The 23,723-nt window shown below is 41.4% G+C and overlaps 1 protein-coding gene across 1 annotated transcript; it reads right to left on the bottom strand.

Moving 5' to 3' along the window:
- Positions 1-92: 92 nt before the first annotated feature.
- Positions 93-11,609, bottom strand: park7 (parkinson protein 7). The gene is made up of 6 exons (XM_079510148.1): positions 11,291-11,609; positions 9,190-9,291; positions 8,097-8,156; positions 7,276-7,345; positions 2,295-2,381; positions 93-1,182 (listed from the first exon to the last, which is right to left on the bottom strand). Exons 1-6 carry the CDS (start codon positions 11,378-11,380, stop codon positions 1,022-1,024), a joined length of 570 nt encoding a protein of 189 aa, XP_079366274.1. The 5' UTR covers positions 11,381-11,609; the 3' UTR covers positions 93-1,021.
- Positions 11,610-23,723: the final 12,114 nt, after the last annotated feature.

The raw sequence follows: 23,723 nt of genomic DNA, 5'->3' as shown, positions 1-23,723 counted from the left end.
AAATTGGTTAACCATAAAACAGTTCCTACGTATTGCAGGCCCGTCAAATATAAAAATAGCTATGACGTTATGGTATTAAAACAACACAAAGGTAGCCAGAGCATTCCGTTTTAATGACATTATACAGTAGGTATTATTACAGCAATGTAATTAACATTTGGATGTAGGTAGCCTAATTACAGCAATGAAGGTTTGATATAATGTTACAGCAGGTTCAAGGTCATTCTTTAATGGTTACATTTTGTGTAGCAGGTAGAGTAATAAATAATGATGGATTGTAATTTGAATTTTGTGACAATAACCGTTCCAACTTATTTTGAAAAAGCCCAGTCACATTATTGTGTCATTTATGAAATACTAAAAGTGCAAAGGCAATTTCTCCTCACAAAGTAAAGGAGAACAAAGAGCATAAGTTAACCCATCATTACAAAAAATAAATCCCATCTTTACAGGTGACAATTATTTAAATTCCATTTAGTGCTCATGACAGTGGCTAAGTTGACAGTGCTGGGGCTAGGCAGCAGTTATATAGACCATGGTTCCCACACTTTTTCATGTCAAGGACCCCCAAATTGACACTGATGAGCCCGTGGACCCCCCATTTGAAAAGACATGCCAGGGACCCCCATAAGAGAAGTTTTTTACAGCTCTAGCAGTGATTCTCACCCTGTTTAATTTCAAGGACCCCCCCAGTTTGACATGCATTAGTCTACGGACCCCCCCATTTAATGGCATTTATATCTCTGGGACCCCCAATTTATATTGTGAAATCAATGTTGATGTAACTCTGAGAGTGTACGAATGGAATCAAATGGACCCGTTAGGGTTCATTTGGTTCCATTCGTACACTCAAGAGTTACAGACCCATAAGGGTCCATTTGCTTTTAGCTGGGTACCCCCTGGAACTCCCTCAAGGACCCCTGGGTGTCCCCGGACCCCACTTTGGAAACCACTGATATAGACTACTAGTGCTACTTCCAACTCCATGGCTGAAGCGAACCACCTTCAGTTCAGTCATCACTCAATCTTTCAGGACCAGAGGTGCTTTGACTTGAGCTGCGACCTCAGCCCCCATGAGCTCCTCCACGATGGCTAGAGCAAATTCAAAACTGGTCCCGGGCCCACGGCTGGTGATGAAATGGCCGTCCTTCTGTACTCGAGCCTCAGAATATGTATAGTGGTCTAGAGGAAGAGAGAGGAGATACCGGTAGGTAAAAAATAATTATACTTTCCTTTCCTGAGCAATTCCTGGTCTGAGCCTCATACTTGTAACATGCATGATGCATTGATCTGTATATTCGTACGTCTCTAAATGTTTTGATGAATTGAAAATGGTGGGCCCTATTGTAAACAAGTGTAATGCTTTATATTGTCGTCCACTCGCAGTGAACAGTTTTTGTATGGAGTTGTACTTGAAATGTACTGTAATTCTGCAAACTGTTAATAAATCAATCAATCAATCAATCAATCGGCAATCGATACATTAGCAACATTCCCAGAGCCAAAGGTAAACTGAAGAAATGTTACTTTATGTACTTGCATGCAAAATCGCTTAAATTGACCCACTTATGTTCTGTCAGAAATTCCTACACCCACTATCATCTCTGAGGGGTGTGCTCTACTCTACTGCATAGATGGTGCTGCAGAGCAGGCACAAGAAACAGTTTTTAGAGCGCCATCTGCTGAACCTTATGAACAACTGCAATTGCCCTCGTGTCTGAAATCTCTAGAAACATTAGCAGTAGGTTAAGGTTTCAGCCCATGTTTTGCCTTACAGCCTATATACAATTATACAGCATTTATGTTGTGCTTTTAATTTGCATGAACGTCAACTGCTCTTTTTGAGTACATCCACACAGAACACAAATAGTACGGGGCGATAAAGCAACATCATTATGTTTTAGAAGATTTTTAACGGCAAATCAAGAAGCTGTATGAATGAAACATAGTGAAAATAATAAGTTTGATGTGAAATAAGATGCATTTTTGGATCATTTATTTGTCAGGCTCCCCGGGTGTGTTAACCCATTTTGGGCAGGAACCCCTTTTGGTGTTAGCATTATGTTATGCTTTAGCTATTGAAAAATAGCAGATCTACAAGCTCATAGCGCGCCACCGAGTGGCGCGCTACGAGCTTGTAGGTCTGCTATTTTTTTTAAATCGAAGAACGACTGACATAGAAACATAGCTTTTTCAGAAAACTGTCAGGATGTAGAAGACATTTTTAGAATCTGATCTCGGGTCAAAATGGGTTAAGGACCTTCAAGGTTTCTAAAGGGGTTTTCTGTGTATACCTCCAGCCATCATCTTCTCCTTCATGGCAGGGTGGGTGGTTACTGTGCTGCCGAAGCCAATGCCATGTGCCAGGAGAGCAGTGGGACCTGTGGGGGAAAAAAAGGAATGGGAATTTCATGTTTAAATCGTTTGGCTTTTCTTTATAGAAGAATATAATTGTGACCTTCTCATTTTCACAAAGTTCTAGATAAGCGTATCTCACAGAATTTCCCCGCCCCCTTAATACGTCCCCTTTCGGGGTTAGTGGTGATAGCGTGACGTCACTCCATAGACGCTACATGTTAACAGAGGTAATTTAAGAAGTCTACAACTTTTGTTTTCTCAAGGTAAGGTTTGTTCTATCTGTTCGAGCTGATTTACCATCTTGTTTGCTTCATAATAATATTGGTCTGTCACATTTTCACATTAGAAAATGTACTTAGATTCTCCAGAGAAAAAAACGTGTAAATGCTAATGGGCGTGGAAAGCGGGCTGTGAGATAGGCCTAGAAAACAGCCCTTTGATGGAACCACGATGGCAATATGTGATGCCAGACTAACTCTAAAGGTTATGCTCGACTACAACACAATGTAGCCATATGTGCAACAGTGCAAATAGAAATCCACAGTGATATAAACTCAATACTGCTCTTCCACTGCTGGCCTGCTCGGTGAAGCAGCTTTTTGCTTCTACGGGCCGACGGCGTGGAACAAACTCCCACTGTACCTTCGACAGGCAGCCTCTATAGACATTTTTAAAGCACAGCTCAAGACCTACTTCTACACTCTTGCTTTTAATTGATCTTTTAATGTTTTTGTCCTCACTGTATTGCATTACTGCTATTATTTTTAATGTGTTATGCCTTGCTTCTTTTTTCTTTCTCCATTGCTCTGTAAAGCACTTTGAGCTGCATTCCATGTCATGGAATGCAGCTATACAAATAAAGGTTTATTATTATATTATTAATACACGTATCGTAGTGTTTGTATCGTAGTGTTTGTAGCTCATACTAAGTTTCAACAACTGTCCCTTGGAGGTTATTTAGCCTAAGAATAACGTACTGCATACAGTTTTAAGACCTCGACCCATACTCAAGAGAAAAGGATATCGTTTGCTCCACTGCAGTGAGCTCATGCAAAGACTGCTAATCAATAGAAGGTTATCGATTTTGCTGCTTGGCTGCCTTCCCGTGCAGTCTAAAGATTACACCTCTCTCTGGCAAGAGCAGCAGTCTTGCTAGTTCAAGCCAGAGCCTTAGATATAGACAAGAGTTACACAAACTGCGTTCACTTCATGGGGCTTCAGTCCAATGGAGGCTCTCCTACATAGACTTCTATTGAGAATGGGGACAACCAACTGGGACAAGTCCTGGACCGGAAGTAGGCAGAAATGCATTGGACTCAGGCAACAGCCCAGCTTTAATGATCTTAAATCCCTTTATTTTAGATTGTTAGTAATAGTACAACATAAACATTAAAGAGACTTTAGTTGTTACTGTACAATACTTTAAAACAGTTGGCATGTTGCACACTAGCTCTGGTCCATAGCTCTAATGCGTTGCATTTAGAGCTATGTTACTCTCAACTTCTGCCGCTCGCATGAATGCAGACCAGCCTCTACTCTTTAGCGTAAATAAAAAGAACGTTTTTGCTACTCACCAAAACAAAGGCGAGTTGTGTCATTAGAAAGCCTACTTTCCTTAGTGGACGCACTCTGAGTCTGAGCCCCCCACCACACGTATAAACTGTACTTTTTGGCCAAAAGGGGATTTTGTTTCCACCGGGAAAAAAATACTTTTAGTTACTCCGCTGCGCCCTCTACCGATATTGCCCAGAGAACTGCCTCATAGAGAATATTTTTCCTCCGGTGAAAAAAAATCCCTTTCTGGCCAAAAAGTACAGTTTATACGTGTGGTGGGGGGCTCAGAGTGCGTCCACTAAGGAAAGTAGGCTTTCTAATGACACAACTCGCCTTTGTTTTGGTGAGTAGCAAAATCGTTCTTTTTATTTACGCTAAAGAGGAGGGGCTGGTCTGCATTCATGCGAGCGGCGGAAGTTGAGAGTAACATAGCTCTAAATGAAACGCATTTAGAGCTATGGACCAGAGCTAGTTGCACACATGCTTAAAATAGCTCTTATTTGCACGCCCTCGTTGAAAACAATGTATTTCCAACTCCAGCTTGTCTCCGTTCAGGCTGCATGAACAGCGCTCGGTTTCTGCCCCCTCTATTATCATAACTCTATTAGATGGCTCTGGTTCAAGCCGAGCTAAAACATACGTGCATTTGTTACTGACAATCTCCAGACAGAACTAGCCTGGAAAAGAGACTGAAACCCACACAGCAAGGGAGGTGATGGAGTATTGTGTGGCTGTGTGCACCCTGCTGTTCTCCGATGACTCATAATGTGTCTATGACCGGGGTACATGTTGTTAGTCTATTGCTGTGCGGACTGCTACTGTGATCCTAGTATAATGCAAGGTCCCCTACACACTAGAACGAGACACAATTATTGCTACGAGTAATTTATCATTACTTATTTATCATCAGTCAGGTTATTTTGTGAAAAAAAAAAAAAAAAAAAACACTGTGAATTATGTCAACCTTAATCCATTTAGACCTGAGGCCGATTCTAACAAAAAAAAGGCTTCTAAATCCTGACAGTTTTCTTCAAAACCGTATGTTTCATATCAGTGGTTCTCAAAGGTTTTCATGTCAAGGAGCCGGAGAATTATATGTATTGATTATATGATATGTTTGAGAACCACTGACACAGAAACATGGGTTTTTCAGAAAACTGTCAGGATTTAGAAGACATTTGTAGAATCTTGTGTCGGGTCTAAATGGGTTAAAAGGTTAATAAGGACTGGCTACCAGTGTTACCAGTGGTGGAAGGTGCTTTATACCATTTCAATCCAGTGAGGATTTCAGTCATTTTCTAGGACCCCACTGTGCCACATGGGTCCCATGACCCAATTCATAACGTCCTTCCATTGTCCTTTCCTAAACCACAAGCTGTCAAATAAAAATATGACTGGCGATTGTGGGCTTGCGGTTATTGTGTGCTCTACGTGTCAAACACAAACGAGCCCAGTCTTTTCAGTCACAAAAAGGCATGTACACTATGTTGTATGTACAGTTGGGTGCCACCGATATTGTCCCTTATCATTTGACCCATTTAGGCCTGACCTCAAAATTTTAAAAAATCCTTCTAAATCCTCCAGTTTTCTGAAATAAATATTTTCACGATTTTTCAAAAATAGCAGACCTACAAGCTCGTAGCGCGCCACTCGGTGGCGCGCTATGAGCTTGATCTGCTATTTTTCAATAGCTAAATTATAACATAATGTTTAAAACACCAAAAGGGGTTCCCGCCCAAAATGGGTTAACTGTCCTTTTGTGCAGATCACGCAAACCTCAGCAAAAAGAAAAGGACAATATCGATGGCCTCCAACTGTATGTAGTCTCCTGGTGGTGTGATTCTTGTTAACCTACAGTATTTAGACCTGAGAAAAGATTCAACAAATATCTTCTAATTCCTGACAGTTTTCTGAAAAACCCATGATTCTATGTCAGTGGTGCTCAACCTTTTTCATGTCAAGGACCCCCAGAATTATCTGTATATGGCCAAGGACCCCCATTTGAAAATATGTTGTTCCAGTGACACCCCGGGAAGCAAAGATTTGAGTTAAAAACGTTCACCCTGGAAGATTATATTCAAAGTTCACGATTTTTCAAAAATAGCAGACCTACAAGCTCGTAGTGTGGCACTAGGTGCCGTAGATCTGCTTGTAGATCTGCTATTTTTCAATTGCTAAAGTATAACATAATGCTCGAAACACCAAAAGGGGTTCCCGCCCAAAACGTGAACTTCCGCTCTAAACATACACAGGTTAGCCTTTCTGAGGGAGTACATTTCAAAATGGTATTGCCATGATTAAATGCTGCCATGTTAAAACATTGGTTACAGCTCCCGGTCCCATAGGACACGCATCACCTTAGGACACCCAGCTATTTTCAATAATGGGGGTGTCAATAATTAACCCACCACGGCTCCAATTTGTCAAATAAACAGCTTTTAACAGATTACACATCATATACAAAGATAAAAGGTTGTGTGTGTAAATCCACATTTAGGGGTATCATTGATTTAACACAGGGGTATGATTTTAAAACAGTAATGTATAAAATGTTATTGCATTAAAAAGAAATGAAAAAATAAATAAAATAAAAAGTTTAACAGTTAAAAAATGTTTACTTAATTTATAGGTGACATACGCATGATGGCCACCTCTGATAGTGCATCAATACATGCTGAAATGTACCCTATAAACATAGGCACCTATATAAGAGAAAATGTGAATTGGATCCAGCCCTGATGTAATGCAAATCACACATAGTTCACTTAACTTATAGGCGACATGCATGATGGCCAAATCTGTGATCAATACACGTTGAAATGTACCCTTTAAATTTTAAAAGGTGTTCCTGCCCATTTTGGGCAAGAACCCCTTTGTGTTTTAAGCATTATGTTACACTTTAGCTATTGAAAAATAGCAGATCTACAAGCTAGTAGGTACGAGCTTGTAGGTCTGCTATGTTTGAAAAATCGTGAAATGTGGCGCAAATCTTTGACTATATATTCTTTCAGAGCGAATGTTTTTAACTCAAATCTTTGCTTCTGGTGAAGTCCCTGGAACAACATATTTTCAGATGAGGGTCGGTTGGACAATTACATATATTGTTGGGGGTCCTTGACATGAAATAGTTTGAAAACCACTGACATAGAAACATGGGGTTTTTCAGAAAACTGTCCGGATTTAGAAGGCATTTGTAGAATCGTTCCCAGGTCTAAATGGGTTACATTTTAAAGGGTTTTAAAGTTTAAAACATAGGCACCTATATAAAAACAGGACGGAGAGAAAATGTGAATTAGATCCAGCCCTGATGTAATGCAAATCACACATAGTTCCATTCACCGGTCCGAGCAGACGGAACAGTACCTGCACAGATTGCAGCAATCAGGCCTTTTCTGCCATCTTGATCTCTCAGCACCTCCTTCACCAAAGGAGACTATCAGGAGAGACAGCGTGGACACCAAACACACAGTGACTATCAGGAGAGACATCATGGACACCAAACACACAGTGACTATCAGGAGAGACAGCAGCATGGACACCAAACACACAGTGACTATCAGGAGAGACAGCAGCATGGACACCAAACACACAGTGACTATCAGGAGAGACATGGACACCAAACACACAGTGACTATCAGGAGAGACAGCATGGACACCAAACACACAGTGACTATCAGGAGAGACAGCATGGACACCAAACACACAGTGACTATCAGGAGAAACAGCAGCATGGACACCAAACACACAGTGACTATCAGGAGAAACAGCAGCATGGACACCAAACACACAGTGACTATCAGGAGAGACATCATGGACACCAAACACACAGTGACTATCAGGAGAGACAGCATCATGGACACCAAACACACAGTGACTATCAGGAGAGACAGCATGGACACCAAACACACAGTGACTATCAGGAGAGACAGCATCATGGACACCAAACACACAGTGACTATCAGGAGAGACAGCATGGACACCAAACACACAGTGACTATCAGGAGAGACAGCATGGACACCAAACACACAGTGACTATCAGGAGAGACCTGCGCCACCTGGACGCACCCTTCTAATCCTACTTAAACTAAATCTCTAGTTTACCTATTCAAATTCTTGCGGTTACAAAGTGGTTACAAAAGGCAACCTGGCAGATCAAAATACTTAAGAATTGTATATTTCTCACCTCTGCCAAATTCTGCGCACCTGGCCCCCCCCCTGGGAGAAGCACCACATCATACGGACCCTGAGACACAACATGACAAAATGTTATAGCAAGCAGGGTGAGGTTGAATGTGACAGAACACCAGCCAGTAGGGCTCAATAGCAGTGGTGGGTATCGTTTGGGATTTTAACTGTGTCCACAATACCGGTGCTTAACTTAACCTAACCCAATGAAAGGAGAAATTAGGTCAAATGTCCGCCAGTGCCAACACAAACAATAAATGCCATCACATAAATTCAGTTCAATTCATTTCAATGAAAGGAGAAATTAGGTCACATGTGTATGACGTACATTTTGTCCCCACACGTCTCAATATTTTTTGCCATTGACGACGAAAGGAGAAATTAGGTCAAATGTCCGCCAAATATGACGTAAATTTGTGGCAACAAAAACATTAAATGCCATTGACAATGAAGGGAAAATTTACGTCATATGTAGACGAGCAAATCGGCCAACTAATCACATAAATTCAGTTGTTCATGAGACGATGTATAATGATAAGAGCGCCCCTCACTTCACACGGGAAGTGTGATTTTTCTTTTTTTAAACAGTGTCAGTGCTGTCAATGGCACGATGGCTTTATTTCCGTTCTTCAAGGTTCAAGGTTGGACATCTTGTGTACATATATAATATAAAAAACACAGCAAGCACAGCAAACAAATGGATAGAATAAAGAGTGCTAGAAAAATTGTAACATATAATGTGCATGTGTTCCCTGTAGTAGCAATTAGGTAAACGTTTTTGTGAACAGCTTCACAGTAGGTTATGTTGCCTATATACAACACAGTTTAGATTAAGAAGGTGCAATTTGAGGCTATGTTCCATATACAATAAAAATGCGAGAAGAGGGTGAGGGGGGGCTAGTGTTTTCCTTTGCCCTTCTCCTTTTTGGCAACAGTACATTTGAACAATACTGTACTACTGGGGGACACGGAAATAAAGCTGCATTGCTGTGACCACAATGAACAGCTCATTAACCGACAGCCATGTGTCACTACTAGGGCTTTAAGGCTCCTGTAATAAAGCATTGATCTCTCTCAGGGATGCTGATCACCTGTTTGCTGGCATCCTCCAGGCTGGCATCTGGGCAAATGACAACATTTCTGCTGCACGTAACTGGCTCTGTACCCGTCAGTCCTGCTACAGTCACAGCAATCTGTAGAAGTGGTGTCATAATATTGAAAAGTGTTAGAATTCCAATGAAACAAAATTGCATATCAATCAGCATTTATGTATAGGCATTATGGGCTAAGACATGGCGAGGAGTAGCCCTGGTCCAGTGCTTATTATATAGCGAGTCTAGACTCGCTTTTTGATTGATTGAAATATTTATTAACAGTTTTACAGAATTTAAAGAAGTTTAACAGAATTACAGTACATTTCAAGTACAAACTCAATACAAAGACTGTTAACTGTGAGTGGACGACCCAATTAAGCATTACACTTGTTTACAAGAGGGTCCACCTTGTTCAATTCATCAAAAACATTTAGAGACGTACAAATAGACACTTCTATATAGTCAAACAGAACAGGAATTCAGATTTTATGGGGGCCAGTTTCGACTTGCAGCCGTCCGTAGGTGCCCTTTGAGAGCGGTTTTGAAGGAGTCAAGGGATTTGCATGTCTTAATGACTGTTGGTAGGGCGTTCCACATTTTGGTGGCATAGGAGCGCGCTGGACCAGGGCTAGGCGCAGTGGTGGAAAGTACATTTACTCAAGTACTGTACTTAAGTAAACTTTCAATTATTATTATTTTTTATTTGTACCTTCAACCATATATACATTTCGGCCATTTGAAAATAGCAGATCTACAAGCTCACAATGCGTCACGATGCGACGCATTGTGAGCTTGTAGATCGGCTATTATCAAATGATTTTGAACACATTTTTAACTTGTGAAATGGGACATTCTGCAATATGAGTACTTTGACTTTTAGTACTTTAAGTATCTTTTGATGCAGATACTTTTGTACTTTTACTTGAGTACATCTACATTGCAGTATTTATACTATTACTTAAGTAAAACATTTGAGTACTTTTTCCACCACTGGCTAGGCGAGGAGCTGGACCTTAAGACAGCTACAGACTACAGTGAGTGACAATTTAAACTTTGACATTTAGAGACTGGCCTCTGCAGTGCACCAACCTTTCCTACTTGCCAAACACTAATGGAAGAAAACATTTAGCTATGCTATCTTGCCAGACAGTGCAACTAATATTAACGTAGCTTACGTCTTGCTGCAGCATAACTTTCACTATCGAATGAATGAATGAATGAATGAATGAATGAATGAATGAATGCATCAGATTATTAACCTTGGCGAAAAATCTGTCATGAGCCTCACGGACGTTACGCAAATAGATATTAAGTGGTAAAGCCTAGCCCTGAAACAGGACTGTCATAATACTTCACCCTGTTTTGCGCCACTTGCTACATTTACAACGTTAAAGTCTACATAAACGTCCAGATTTCAACTCTAAAGTGCTCACCCCCCGGGGGCCACGGATGATAGAGCTCTGCACGGGCGAGTATTATCACCCGTGCATTCCCTATTGTTCAATAAAAAACATTTTAATCCGACCGTCGGCCAGTTGCTCAGTTTTTCACCATTATGCTTTTAACTACGCGACACTATCGGTTTGGGTGGTGTATTGCATTCTGATACATCATAACTTTTTCTGACGCCGCCGTGCATTGACAATAACGGAGGCGCCCCGGCTACTTTTCTCAAGCGGGGTTCGTTTGGGAAATAACAAAGTTGCACACCGGGAGCGCACTTGCCTATTAGTCTGTATTGGCAGTGCGGTCAGCGTGCCTATATCGAACACACCGAGTGCCACACTCCTCCCGACCGATAGGGGCGCGTAGTTGAAAGCCAATGGCAAAAAACAGCTCGGATAAAAATGCTTTTTATTAAACAACGCGGGATACAGCAATGCTAATCGCTGTACCAGCAAATGTCTAACACCCGTGGCACATGTGGCGAGTACTTTATATTTGAAATCGGAATGTTTATATACACGTTTGGACTGTAAATGTAGCGATCGCGTAAAACAGGAGGCAGTTGCGTCATGTGAACCATCAACCATGGCTAGGCTAGTGGCTAATATAAAGCCCACAACAACACCATGCGGGCTCGTTACAGAGTACAGACCCCAGCTCGGCGCAGGATGTCCACAGGAATGACCGTTTCCATCTCCTCTGCACCCTTTGATAAGATCACCAGTGCTCTCTTGCCCGCCATGGTGATATAATGGTGGAGGGTTGGATACTTTCAGCAGCTCAGTTGTCTGACTGCGCCACCGTGTTATGACAGAATGTGTTATGCCGACACTGGTCACCTATCGAATTCTGTGGTTATGAGAGAATGTGTTATGCCGACACTGCGGTCACATATCGAATTCTGTGGTCGGCACAGAATTAGCTTGTTAATCTTTTCAGAGATACCAACGCAGATAACAATAAATAACACACCGATAATATAGCATTATTAGCAGTGTTGGGTGTAACGGCGCTATTAATAACGGCGTTATGTAACGGACTACTTTCATTGGTAACGGAATAAAGTAACTACTTAGTTTTGCAATTTAGTAGTTAGTTACCTAGTTACATTTCCAAAAAAGTAATCCCGTTACTATAATGTGTCCCTGTTCATTTTGTTAGCAAGATTTAAAAAATAATAAAGCCCCGACTGCCCGCGGAGTCTATTTCTCCTGCCTTCTGTGTGAGTTATAGCACTGTTCTTTTGGCAAATCTAAGTGAGCAAATATAAGACTTCCGGTGGACGATCTCTTCAAAATAAGAGTACCCTCTAGAGTATTGAAAAAAAGATTAATTTGCACATTAAAACTATAAATTAAGCATTTAAACGATGCTATAGGACACACATTATGTTTCTGTGTAAAAATAAGTAATAAGTAATGTTTCTGTGTAAAGATAAGTAATTAAAAAGTTATCTAAATGGATAAATGCTATTCACTGGAGAGCATGGACTTTATAAAGTGGACGCTGGACAAAAATCCCTGCTATGTTTCGACTAGTGTGACATACGCACGCGTCCGGGGAGACCTCCTCTACAACACCACACTGTCCGCTAAGCAGCAGAGGTGTAAAACAAAAATTGGCACCAGGTCACAGGTCAAAAAATGTCAAAAAAACTTCCCATGTCCAGACTACAGTGGACTAAAGTGGACGCTGGACAAAAATCCCTGCTATGTTTCGACTAGTGTGACATACGCACGCGTCCGGGGAGACCTCCTCTACAACACCACACTGTCCGCTAAGCAGCAGAGGTGTAAAACAAAAATTGGCACCAGGTCACAGGTAAAAAAACATAAAAAAACTTCCCATTTCCAGACTACAGTGGACTAAAGTGGACGCTGGACAAAAATCCCTGCTATGTTTCGACTAGTGTGACATATGCACGCGTCCGGGGAGACCTCCTCTACAACACCACACTGTCCGCTAAGCAGCAGAGGTGTAAAACAAAAATTGGCACCAGGTCACAGGTAAAAAACACATGTGACCTGGTGCCAATTTTTGTTTTGATTGATTCTGCGTTTTCGGTGTTGCTAATAATTTATTAGCAACACCGAAAACGCAGAATCATAGAAGGCGAAGCAGTCCAGTGTCCACTGTGGACCAGAGCTATGCGGAGTATGCGCCACCGTGACCTCACATAAATCGATAGGTTGCCAATGTTGGTGTAACACATGGTCTAACGCCGGGGCCAACCCCATGCGCCAGACAGAGAACCTTATAGGCCTATTATATTTTTGCGTTACATTTACATTATCCCCTGTCAGTCCACGTTACACATGCATAATACTTGGGGTGTAAAAGTCTGAGAATCTCTTATTTCGTTAAAAGCCTGGTGAACGCGAGGTTTAATACTTATTTCGTATTGTTTGAAAAGCAATATTAGTACAGTAGTATACTTCGTCCAGCAGGGGGTGGTAGCCTACTAGTAACCTATACATTAGAAACATCATAACACAAAGTAAATTAAGCTTGCGTTTTTAGATGATTTCCTCTCGGTTAATCACTACTAAAAGCTATGGGCAACAGCGCAAACTGCTTCAAAGTTGTTCACTTACTTTATTTCTACCCGTTGCAACCTACGGTTTAAGTTTTTGTCTTCTGCACCACCAACTTATATTATTTAGCCTATGCATCTTGGAGAATTGTTGTGGACTAACTTTCTGTGGAGGCGAGTGGTAAATGAGTCCACGAAACCGGTACGATTTTGGACTTTATTTAGCCTATTTATTGACCGAAAGGTTTTACTTTCTGAATAGGCCTACCCCACAATATTAATTGGTTAGGGATATCTTTAACTAGGAAAAAAACATATTTTCCCATCTCAGGCATTATTTGTATATACATGTACCTAGATACCGTATTAGATAATGATTAGAAGAAGAAAATAATAACGGGTTTGAGGCAACCCAGTTAACGATTACACAGCTATGTGTGTCCCGGGGTCTGTCCCTGGGTCTGTCTGTCCCTGGGTCTGTCTGTCCAAGCACGAAAATAGCTTCTGGTTGGTTTTCACATTTCTCAACCGTTTCGGACGCGGGGCGGCTTGCCGGAAACGGACCGGACCCGGCCCGGCCCCCTGGGCACAATCCTGGGGGTCTGGATGTTCCAGGGACCCCCGGGGACCCCCACACGGTAACTCTGTCATTTCTCGACTGTTTCAGACGCGGGGCGGCTAGCCGGAACCGGGCCTGTGGGTCTGGGACTTCCGCGGACCCCCCGGGGACCCCCACACGGAGTTGCACCACTCACTTTAGTCACTTCACAGGTGTGTTTTTTTACTCTATAGATGGCCACTACATTCTACCTGTGCATGAGATTAAGAAATCACATCAGATAGGCCTATATTGTTCAAATAACAAACACAATTTCACAAATAATTGTTTTCTATCTTTATTCCATGTAAGAGTTGAGCTGTTGTGATTTATGACCACATTATGAGAGTATAAATGACAAAACATTGTAAAATAAGGTGTGAAATTCTGTAATGGGTTGAGTGCCTGGGGGACAATCAAATTAACAGGTTGATAACAATAATCTTATTTGACCATCAAGTTTTCCTTTTCCTGTGACATTTATTGGAGGAAATTAAGCCAACCGAGGGCAACCAAACTACACTTTTCACTATAGGCCTATTGTATAGGCCTACTGTAAATTCCTATATCATCCCATTGAACAGATTCTTCCCTTCTCATCTCATCTCAGGTTGACAATTGGTCAAAATACAATATGTTTTATTATAAGACTTGAACAATATTAAATGGTGGGAGCCACCAAATAACTCTGCATGGCTATCTTTGGTCCTCTTGAAGGTTTTTGTGATCTTTTGAGACTGATTAGGATGGTAAACATTTAACAAAAATGCTGACTTATAGCTCAGTGCTTAGTGTTCACCTGTTGCTTTTGTGTTTTTTTTGTTTTTTTACAGAATTCATGAATGCCAAATATGCCATCTCCAAAGCCAAAGCAGATGTGAGGAAAGAAAACCCATTGTGCAGAAATACATTGGTGAGTCTTTTGGATTCAATGTCTTCATTTTAATGTACTTCATTTTGCACACAAGGTGCTTAAAGGTGTAGCCTATATTGTTGAATTAAGCCTATTAATGAATGTAAATAGGCTACCTGGCTTGCACGTTTAACGTGAATTGTCAAAACAACGAGATTAAACAACATAGATCATGTGCATCATCACCCATGAAAGAAGTACAGTATAGTACTTCTTCCAGCAGGTGGCGGTAGTTACCCATACATCAGAAACGTGAACGTTTATGTGGCATTGATAAAGTGCTTTATCAATAATAGTAAATGTCATGCACCCATGCTGTTTATAACAAAACAACGGTTGTGTTTATACAATATAAAAAATAAAATATATTACGTTAATTGTAGCAAAAGCTTGGAAAAAGGACACTATGGGCTCCATTTTCGTCACCGCTAAACCCCTTATCCCTAAACTTCTTTTGCCTTTTTTTTTTTTTTTACTATTTTGCAAAATATTTTTGAATAGTTAAAATGGCCAGTCTACAAGCTCACAGCATGTAAATGTAGATTGGCTAGTTGAACTATTCAAAAATGTTTTTCAAAATAGTAAAAAAAAGGCAAAGAAGTAGGGATAAGGGGTTTAGCGGTGACGAAAATGGATCCCCATATGCACAAAACGAATTTCCCCCTTGCACTTTTTTTTTACTTTACTTTAAAACTGTGATGTGACAAGAAAGCTGATTCTGAAAGGTTATATTAATTTAAAGCAAGCCACACATTTCCTCATGGCACCAGAACTACTCTCGAGTATAATTTAAATTAGATCATAAGCATTGTTTTAAAAACTGACACATTAAGGCAGCAGGTTGTAAAAAGGTCACCAAGTTTGTGCATGTAGCTCCGTCTGGGAACTCGTAAGACACCTTGGGGAATCATATTCCACTGTAAATCCCAGACTTAATGTCTGGGGCTTTAGTATGCAGGCACCCATCCCGGTTAATGTGCCTCTGTGCATTCTGCGGCAGAGATTTACTTTCATATTTGTGCAACAAACTAGAGCCCAGTGAAACGGCAGATTAGACAAAAGCGTAGGGGGTGCTGGCAGAAGGTTGTTTATTGCGTGCCTGTGAGAGAATCCAAGAGGCAGCGGTGATTACCAACATATGCAGCTGGGGATCAACTTAACCAGACCCACGGTGGCACTCGAGCTCATTTCCATTTGTTAATTCATTTATGTATGTATACCGGTATGTTTGTACAGTATGTATGTACTTACTTATTCCTTTCATGCAACCCCTAAAGTATGTGATCTCACAGAAGAATTACCCTGGAAACAGCAGGAAGGGTGCAGCTTTAAATGCCTGTAACACTGTCAGCACAGCAGTGTCAGAAACAAGTGGCATGAGGAATGATAAGGCTCAATTATAGTGTTATAACCCTCCAAGATCTTTCCTCATTTCGTATATATTGCGGTAACATTAATGTCCCTGACCTGTTGGAACTGCTGACATTTTTTTAAACGATGTCATAAAATTGTGTGAAAAATGTAGGAAAAACAGGGTTAGGGTGCTCATCAGCGAAAGGTGTTTTTTTAATATTCTCTATATACCTCTCCCTTATTATTACGCCTATCGCACCAGGCCTGCCATGTGCTCTGCTTTATATTATCTGGTCTATTCAGACTTGAAGGGCTTCTGGAATCAAACCTCTGTGCATTCTAGAATGAAGGATCTTTTTTCAGAGAGAGAGAGAGAGAGAGAGAGAGAGAGAGAGAGAGAGAGAGAGGAGAGAGAGAAATCCACAGAATGAAATGAGGGAATTCCACAAATTACTGTTTGTCACAAAGTAATCCTGTTACTATTGCAACGAATGGTGTAAACATGGAAATAAACTTGAAATGCCAGGATGTCGTCGCTTCCATGCTTTATAGGCTCTGTTCAGTTGAGATATAATACAGCTGCAGACCCTGTTTCAGATTCACAGTAAAGGAGGTGCTGCAAATTTTCAAAGTGGTTCCAGTACATTTTCTTCTACGGGGACAGATTAAAACGGCGAGAATGTTTCCTCAAATGTAGGGCTATTTGTTGAGTTTGTAGCTACATTTCAGCCCAATTTGCACCAAAACCTGTGATAACTTGCAAACAGTTTGCCAGTCAACTAATGGAAGTACTCAAGTGCTTGTTGTTGCAGCAGTCGAGATGAATGCTGACAAACTGATGAATATTTAGGGGCATTTTATCTGCCCATCTGTGCACAGGCTTTACCTTGTGTTCACGCATTGTGAGCCACTGAGTACAAGAAATGAGTGACAAGCATATAATCTTGATTGCAGATTGATGTTATTACCATACGCTGCCAAGAGCCCAGGTGACAGCTGGAGGCTGACGAGCAAGGCTATCTGGGAGGAAAAAAAAGGTGACATTGAATTTCATGCACCTGTGTGTTGGCAGATGACAGCCACAAGTACAGCCACAAGATGGCGCCAATTGAGTGATTTGAACTCAGAGCAGGAGCGTTCAGTAACATGGCTCATGTATAAGCATGATGAGAGAAGATGTAATGATGAATCTATAGTAAAATGTTGCATTTATAAAAAATAAAAAAACATTTATAATACCTGCAATCTGTTGTATTTGTTTTTATTATCAAACCGTCAAAGATTTTAGGATGCATATATAGGAGACATTAAAAATGCACAAATCAAATGGAATACTTTGATGTAGGCTTCAGTATGTCTCAACATTCATTAAAAATATCTGTGTTAAATGCTTAAGAATTACCCCAGAATGAGATTCCTACAAATCCAATGCATAACAAATTGTTTTCAAGCACAGACGCAGTATTACAAATTAAGGCAGCACATTAATGTGTTGTTTAGATTATTGAGTATGTGTAACCACATAAACCTAAATTGCCTCACAGCCATCCAACTTGCAATATAGCCTAATCTGCCTACCCTCAGATTATGCCTCTAACAATACTATTTTGACGGGGGGGGCTAAGTGACTCTCCCTTCTCTCATTCTTGTTCATCATTCCTGCATGTATATCTCTCTTGGTTGCCTTGTCTTTGCCTCTATTAGAAGCCGTAATGTCGTACAGCCATGGCCTATCTTTAAGCGGGAATATGCTGATGACACACTGCTGGCCCCGCAGCGGTGCAACCCCACCACCACCACCCTAACAACCCCATGCAGCCCACTCCTCTCCTCTGCGAGGGAGAGAGAGGGGTAATAGAGACACAAGGAGGATTAGTGTTGTGTGTGCCTAACGAAGTGGTTGCCAGAGAGCCAGAAGGCCATGCCCATGGGCTCAACCCCATGCAGCCCCGTTTGGTGGCTCTTCTCCTCGGTTCTGCGGGAGCCCCCCACCCCACCACCCCGAGGTTTGGGCTTTCCCTAAGGTCCGCTCTCTCTCGGGGAGCTCTGTGCATGTGTGATATAGACGCTGAGTGTGGGTGAATTCATGCTGATGCTAAACAGGCAGAGAGTAAAAGACGCGGACAGATAATCCACGGCTTAAGCAGCACTGTATCAACTTTACCCCCTCAAACAAACATACAAACAAGGGAACACATGCATAAATAAATAAACAAACAGTATTTTAATTCCATCGTGTGCTTGTGTTGTGCTCGTGTTTCCCCCCTCTTAAGACGTTATACCACAGTAAAGTCCTCCAGTGTGTTCCGAGTTCCAACACAGTTAAGTGTTTTGAACCTGGACAGTAAATCATCAACAACAACAACATTATCATGACAGCGTATTTAGCCCACAGACCAACCTGTTGGTCTGACGGAGACCAGCTGGCTGAGTCACCATGTGTTTGAATTGATTTGCCCCGTGGACTGTCCAGTGCTAAAAGCATATGCCCTGCTAAATATCTACATATCGGTTTGTTACAGAGTATTGGCTCATGTCGGGAGCCACGGGTGAGTTTTAACCTGGCCACGGGTTAGTTGTAACCGACCATGCATGTCGAGAGCGACGGTGTTTCGGACTAATGCCTGTCGGACTGAAATAGGTTTTCAATGTAATCAGTCCCAGGATGCAGGGATGGTCTTTTAGATGAGTCCCAGGGACATTTTATGAGTCCCACTTCAACGACGTTAGGAGTCATATTTTGCCATTTTGACAAATTGCAGCATTTCATTTTATATGGTTATAATGTGGTTATATTCATGTAGAAAACAGAAGAAGAAATTATTATTATAACTAAAGCTAGCAAAATAAACTAGAATAAAAAAACAGTACAGTAGTGCATCCCGTGGATGCAGAGGTCGTTGTTTTATTGCGTCCCTTGACTATGAACTGCGTTTTGGGATGCAAAATGCACCCTATTTTAATCTCTGCACCCCGTTTATGGCTATCACTCTGAAACGCATGAACCTATAGAAACCTAGCATGCCATTAGCCTGGTTAACATATAGCATGCCATTAGCCTGGTTAACCTATAGCATGCCATTAGCCTGGTTAACCTATAGCATGCCATTAGCCTGGTTAACCTATAGCGTGCCATTAGCCTGGTTAACATATAGCATGCCATTAGCCTGGTTAACCTATAGCATGCCATTAGCCTGGTTAACCTATAGCATGCCATTAGCCTGGTAACCTATAGCATGCCATTAGCCTGGTTAACATATAGCATGCCATTAGCCTGGTTAACCTATAGCATGCCATTAGCCTGGTTAACCTATAGCGTGCCATTAGCCTGGTTAACATATAGCATGCCATTAGCCTGGTTAACCTATAGCATGCCATTAGCCTGGTTAACATATAGCATGCCATTAGCCTGGTTAACCTATAGCATGCCATTAGCCTGGTTAACCTATAGCATGCCATTAGCCTGGTTAACCTATAGCATGCCATAGCATCAGGCGAAAATAGGCAAATGTTCGGTGAGAATTCAGCCAACACAGCAGCTCTACAGGCTCACAACACAAATGCATTGTGAGCTCGTAGATCGGATACACGTTCGCTGTTGGTGGGAAAACAAAATACCGGTAGGCTATACTATACACAGGGTTTAAATGGTTAAACCGGTGTGTTTATACAATTGGAAAAGCATATCATTCTACAAGTCTGCAAAACAGTGGGGCTGTGGGCCTTGTAAAAGTTGTCACATTAGATAGGACTGTTACATGTGAGATTACTGTGGAGGAACACTGCTGTAGGTGCAGACCTGCGCAGGATGTGAGCCTCTGGCCTTGATGGAGAGCCGTATATGGGACAGGACAGGTGAATGAAACAGCTGCTACCCCCGTTACTCCTTTAAAAGCCCCACCGTGACAGATCAGACCATGGCTCTCACACACAACGGCCGGCTTTTTTCACACGGTAGCTGTCTCAGGCCACGTTACGCACGTCTCGTCGATGCGGGCCATTTTGCGCACTGGGTAATGTAATTTACTCCTGAGAGACCCCCGGAATATGCACACATATGTTGGCCATTAATGCTCCTCTCTCTCTCCCCCCCTTCAGCTGCAGCCCTCGATCTCCCCCCTGGTCGAGCTTGTCTGTTGTGGGCCCTCTTCCCTCCTCAAGCTGTTTGCCTTCTCCCTCTGTCACGCCAGCCAGGATCCACACAGCAGCATGAACCAGAACCACGGTGTGTAGAAGAAAGGCCAGGTTCTGTTAACACATTCTGGGCGGGAACCCCTTTTGGTGTTTTAAGCATTTTGTCATACTTTAGCTATTGAAAAATAGCAGATCTACAAGCTCATAGCGCGGCACCGAGTGCCGCGCTATGAGCTTGTAGGTCTGCTATTTTTTTTAAAATCATGAAAATGTGGCGCAAATCTTTGAATATAATATTCTTTCAGAGCGAGTATTTAACTCATACCTTTGCTTCTGGGGGGGTCACTGGAACAACATATTATCAGATGGGGGTCGGCGGCCAATTACATATATTTTTGGGAGTCATGAAATTGTTTGAGGACGACTGACATAGAAACATGGGTTTTTCCCGCCTTTATGGTTTAGAAGATTTTTTTTTTAGTCTCGGTCGAAATGGGTTAATACTTGGCTAAGTTTACATGTTCATTCACACTTGATTATGGGGAAAAACCTGCATGGTTCTGAATGGTTTCAGTGTGTACGATAAGCGAGGGAAAAAAAACGAGGAATGGCTCATTCCTTCAACAAGAAGCACAAAGGAAATACATATACTGTATAACAGAACGTTGCTCAACAGCTTATGTTATACAGTATGGTGAAATACCTAAAGCAGAAAAATGAGGCAGGCTTGCTAATTTAAATTTGTGAAAATCTGTACAACTTTGCAACTTCAGCAATAATAGTATGACTTTGACTATTTTTAATTGTAACATACCATAAAACATAAATTAAGAAACATGCCACACCTTTCCAGGTTTTCCAAAGGCATCTAAAAATGGTGGCAGCTGTATGCTTGGAACAATGTACCCTATAAGCTACTGAGCAGCAAACTATCCTTTGGTATTGGAAAATGGATGCTCGACAGTTAACTGTCTCAGCAACATGTTGCGTAAAAAGCATGAAGTTGTCTATCTGTTCCTGCCTTTTGGGATTTACCTGTCTCTGCATAGTTTTGGTACACTCCTTAATCCCATATATATACAGTATATATATGTATATATATATATATATTTTGTGTGTGTGTGTGTGTGTGTGTGTGTGTGTGTGTGTGTGTGTGTGTGTGTGTGTGTGTGTGTGTGTGTGTGTGTGTGTGTGTGTGTGTGTGTGTGTGTGTGTTGCATTATCTGACTTAATGTCTGAGACGCTTCCAAACAATCTGAAATCTGAAAACTTCTTCGAGCTAGCATGAAAACATTTCCACCAGATGATGGCTTCTTTATTGTTGTCAGAGGGGATATTTTTCAGCGCAGAGTGTAATTTTTCTGGGTCTTGGAGAGGACACAAACCGCCAATAAACATAGACAGCTCTGGTATCGCAATTATGTCCTCCTTTCCCCCACATTTCCCACACTTTTGATTTCCACTTAAAAGACGAAAGTGATATACCCCTACGATTGGAAATGTTCAATGCACTTCTGGAAGTGGGTTTGCACTGTCCTGTGCAGATAAGGTTGCGAATGCGAGATCCGTCCTTCTGAAATGGAACCCTGACAAACAGCAGCGGCCTCTCCCAGACACAGTGGGAGACGAGAGGGGTTGGGATGGAAGCCTTTGAGAGCAGCCTTTTTAATATCTGCGCTCGCTGTAACATCAGTAAGGTGACATTTCAGCAGCAACCATCAAGATCCAACGGTGACCATGCTGCATCCACAATCAATTACCCATGCATAACATCCCACCAGTGTGAGCGACATGAATCAGCCCTGGCACCAAGGCTCTGCCTCCGCCTTGATTCCCAAGAAAAGAGGGAGCCTTTTATTCCATCCTTAAGAGAGAGAGAGAGTGGAACGCTCTATGTGCTGATAACGGGGTATAGGAGAGAGAGAACTCGTGGAAAACAGGCAAATCGGAGTTAGTATTTCTTTGCATTATGCTGGGAAGAACTCCGATTAGTTTACTCTGGACGGCTGTGAATTGTGATCCGTACCTCTGCTTTTGATACCCCCCCCCCCCCACACACACACACACACATACACACATACACACACACACTCATTAATTTGTATCGCTGTGGGAATATTCAGTACCAGTATATTATACCTGCTTGTAGTCACTGCTCAGACTGAATTCAATACATTCATTTAATTTCCTTTTGAGAAATGTATAGGCTATACGTTTGATATTTATGTTCGATAATATCGGACACAATTTTACTATTTGGTGGCCCTATTTGGGTCAATTTGAAAAAGATGTGTCAAAATGTGTCAAAAGACCTTTTAATTCAAAAAATACCAAAAATGGCAGATCTGCGAACTATTTTCCCTATTAGTCATACACAGAGATCTATAGATTAAGTAGCTTAACTAATTATGACATCCCTCTGCGATTTTCTGTTTGTTTGTTTGTTACAAATCAAACCTTGATCCACAGAGCACAATGTCCATCTCCAGTAGTAACTAACAGTATGATTGAATTTGGACAGAATGTATATTCTTTGAACTGGATAGTGGTGCACATTTCCTCTCGCCCAAGGAAAAGGAAATATATATTTCACAGTAGATATAACTCATATCGGTTTTTGAGGCCAGTCAGTTGTTACATGATTGTTATCAGTGTTGTGGCAATAACTTAACTTCCACAACTGACATGAACCACACATTCAATTGATAACACTTCCCTTCAGCTTAGAATAGTGTCCTTCACGTTCAAAGTTTGGGAACTCACTAAAGCAGAGACAGAATAACCAGAGGCTAACATAAACATTATAAAGTGAATGGAATAGGCCTTTGACCTACGCGCTACACTTAACATATCTGTACTGTACACCCACACATATTTCCTACAGCGCAGCAACCTGTAAAAATCCAGATTCTTATGTTCGTTCATAATGTTCATGTTCGCCTACCGGTATGTATTATGTGTAGAAAATAAAGCTATTATGTCATCTCCGCACTTCTGTTTTGCCTTTGCAAATCTTGAGAGCTGAAGTGGTTAATGTATGTTTTGTAATAATTATCAAAATCTACCAAGTAACTATAGTAACTTAAACATTTTCAAATAAATGTAATGGAGTAAAAGTACAATACTTGGATCCGAGATGTAGTGGAGTAGAAGTAGTATTGGAAATTGGAAATACTCCGGTAAGGTATACAAATACCTCAGAATTATATTACAGTATTTATTTTCTTTCTTTAGTACAGTACTAAAGAAAATCAATTTAGTTACTTTCCACCACTGTTAATAACCTGTTTCAGGTGTTTTGGGTGAGGCTTTTTTAGGGGTGATGAAACCTTCCACCACGACCACAAGAGAAGAAAAGTTAAGGCTCATTCATAGTCTGGATTTCCGGTGGTGAGGTGACCACCGGAGCTGAAATAACGTTGAGCGGTGGTGAGTAAAAACAGAGAGAAGGGCTGGGGCGGTGGCAGTGGTTTGCTTTTTACCGCGGCTCGTGACGTCATGTTGTAGTTCGGTGGTCATCTCACCACTATCCAGACTAGAACGCTTTAGTGGCA

The sequence above is a fragment of the Electrona antarctica genome, assembly GCF_951216825.1.
Source record: "Electrona antarctica genome assembly, chromosome: 9".
NCBI classification, from domain to species: Eukaryota; Metazoa; Chordata; class Actinopteri; order Myctophiformes; family Myctophidae; genus Electrona; species Electrona antarctica.
Note: the sequence above shows the minus strand (reverse complement) of the source record. Positions and strands in the feature narration are given on the sequence as shown.

Bases quoted from the DNA above. Each gene is read 5' to 3' on its own strand.
- park7 (XM_079510148.1), bottom strand. From the start codon at position 11,380: ATGGCGGGCAAGAGAGCACTGGTGATCTTATCAAAGGGTGCAGAGGAG. The intron at 7,346-8,096 runs GTGAGAAATATA...CTCTCCTGATAG, and splicing joins GTGCGCAGAATTTGGCAGAG to TCTCCTTTGGTGAAGGAGGT. The intron at 2,382-7,275 runs GTACTGTTCCGT...TTTCCCCCACAG, and splicing joins GATTGCTGCAATCTGTGCAG to GTCCCACTGCTCTCCTGGCA.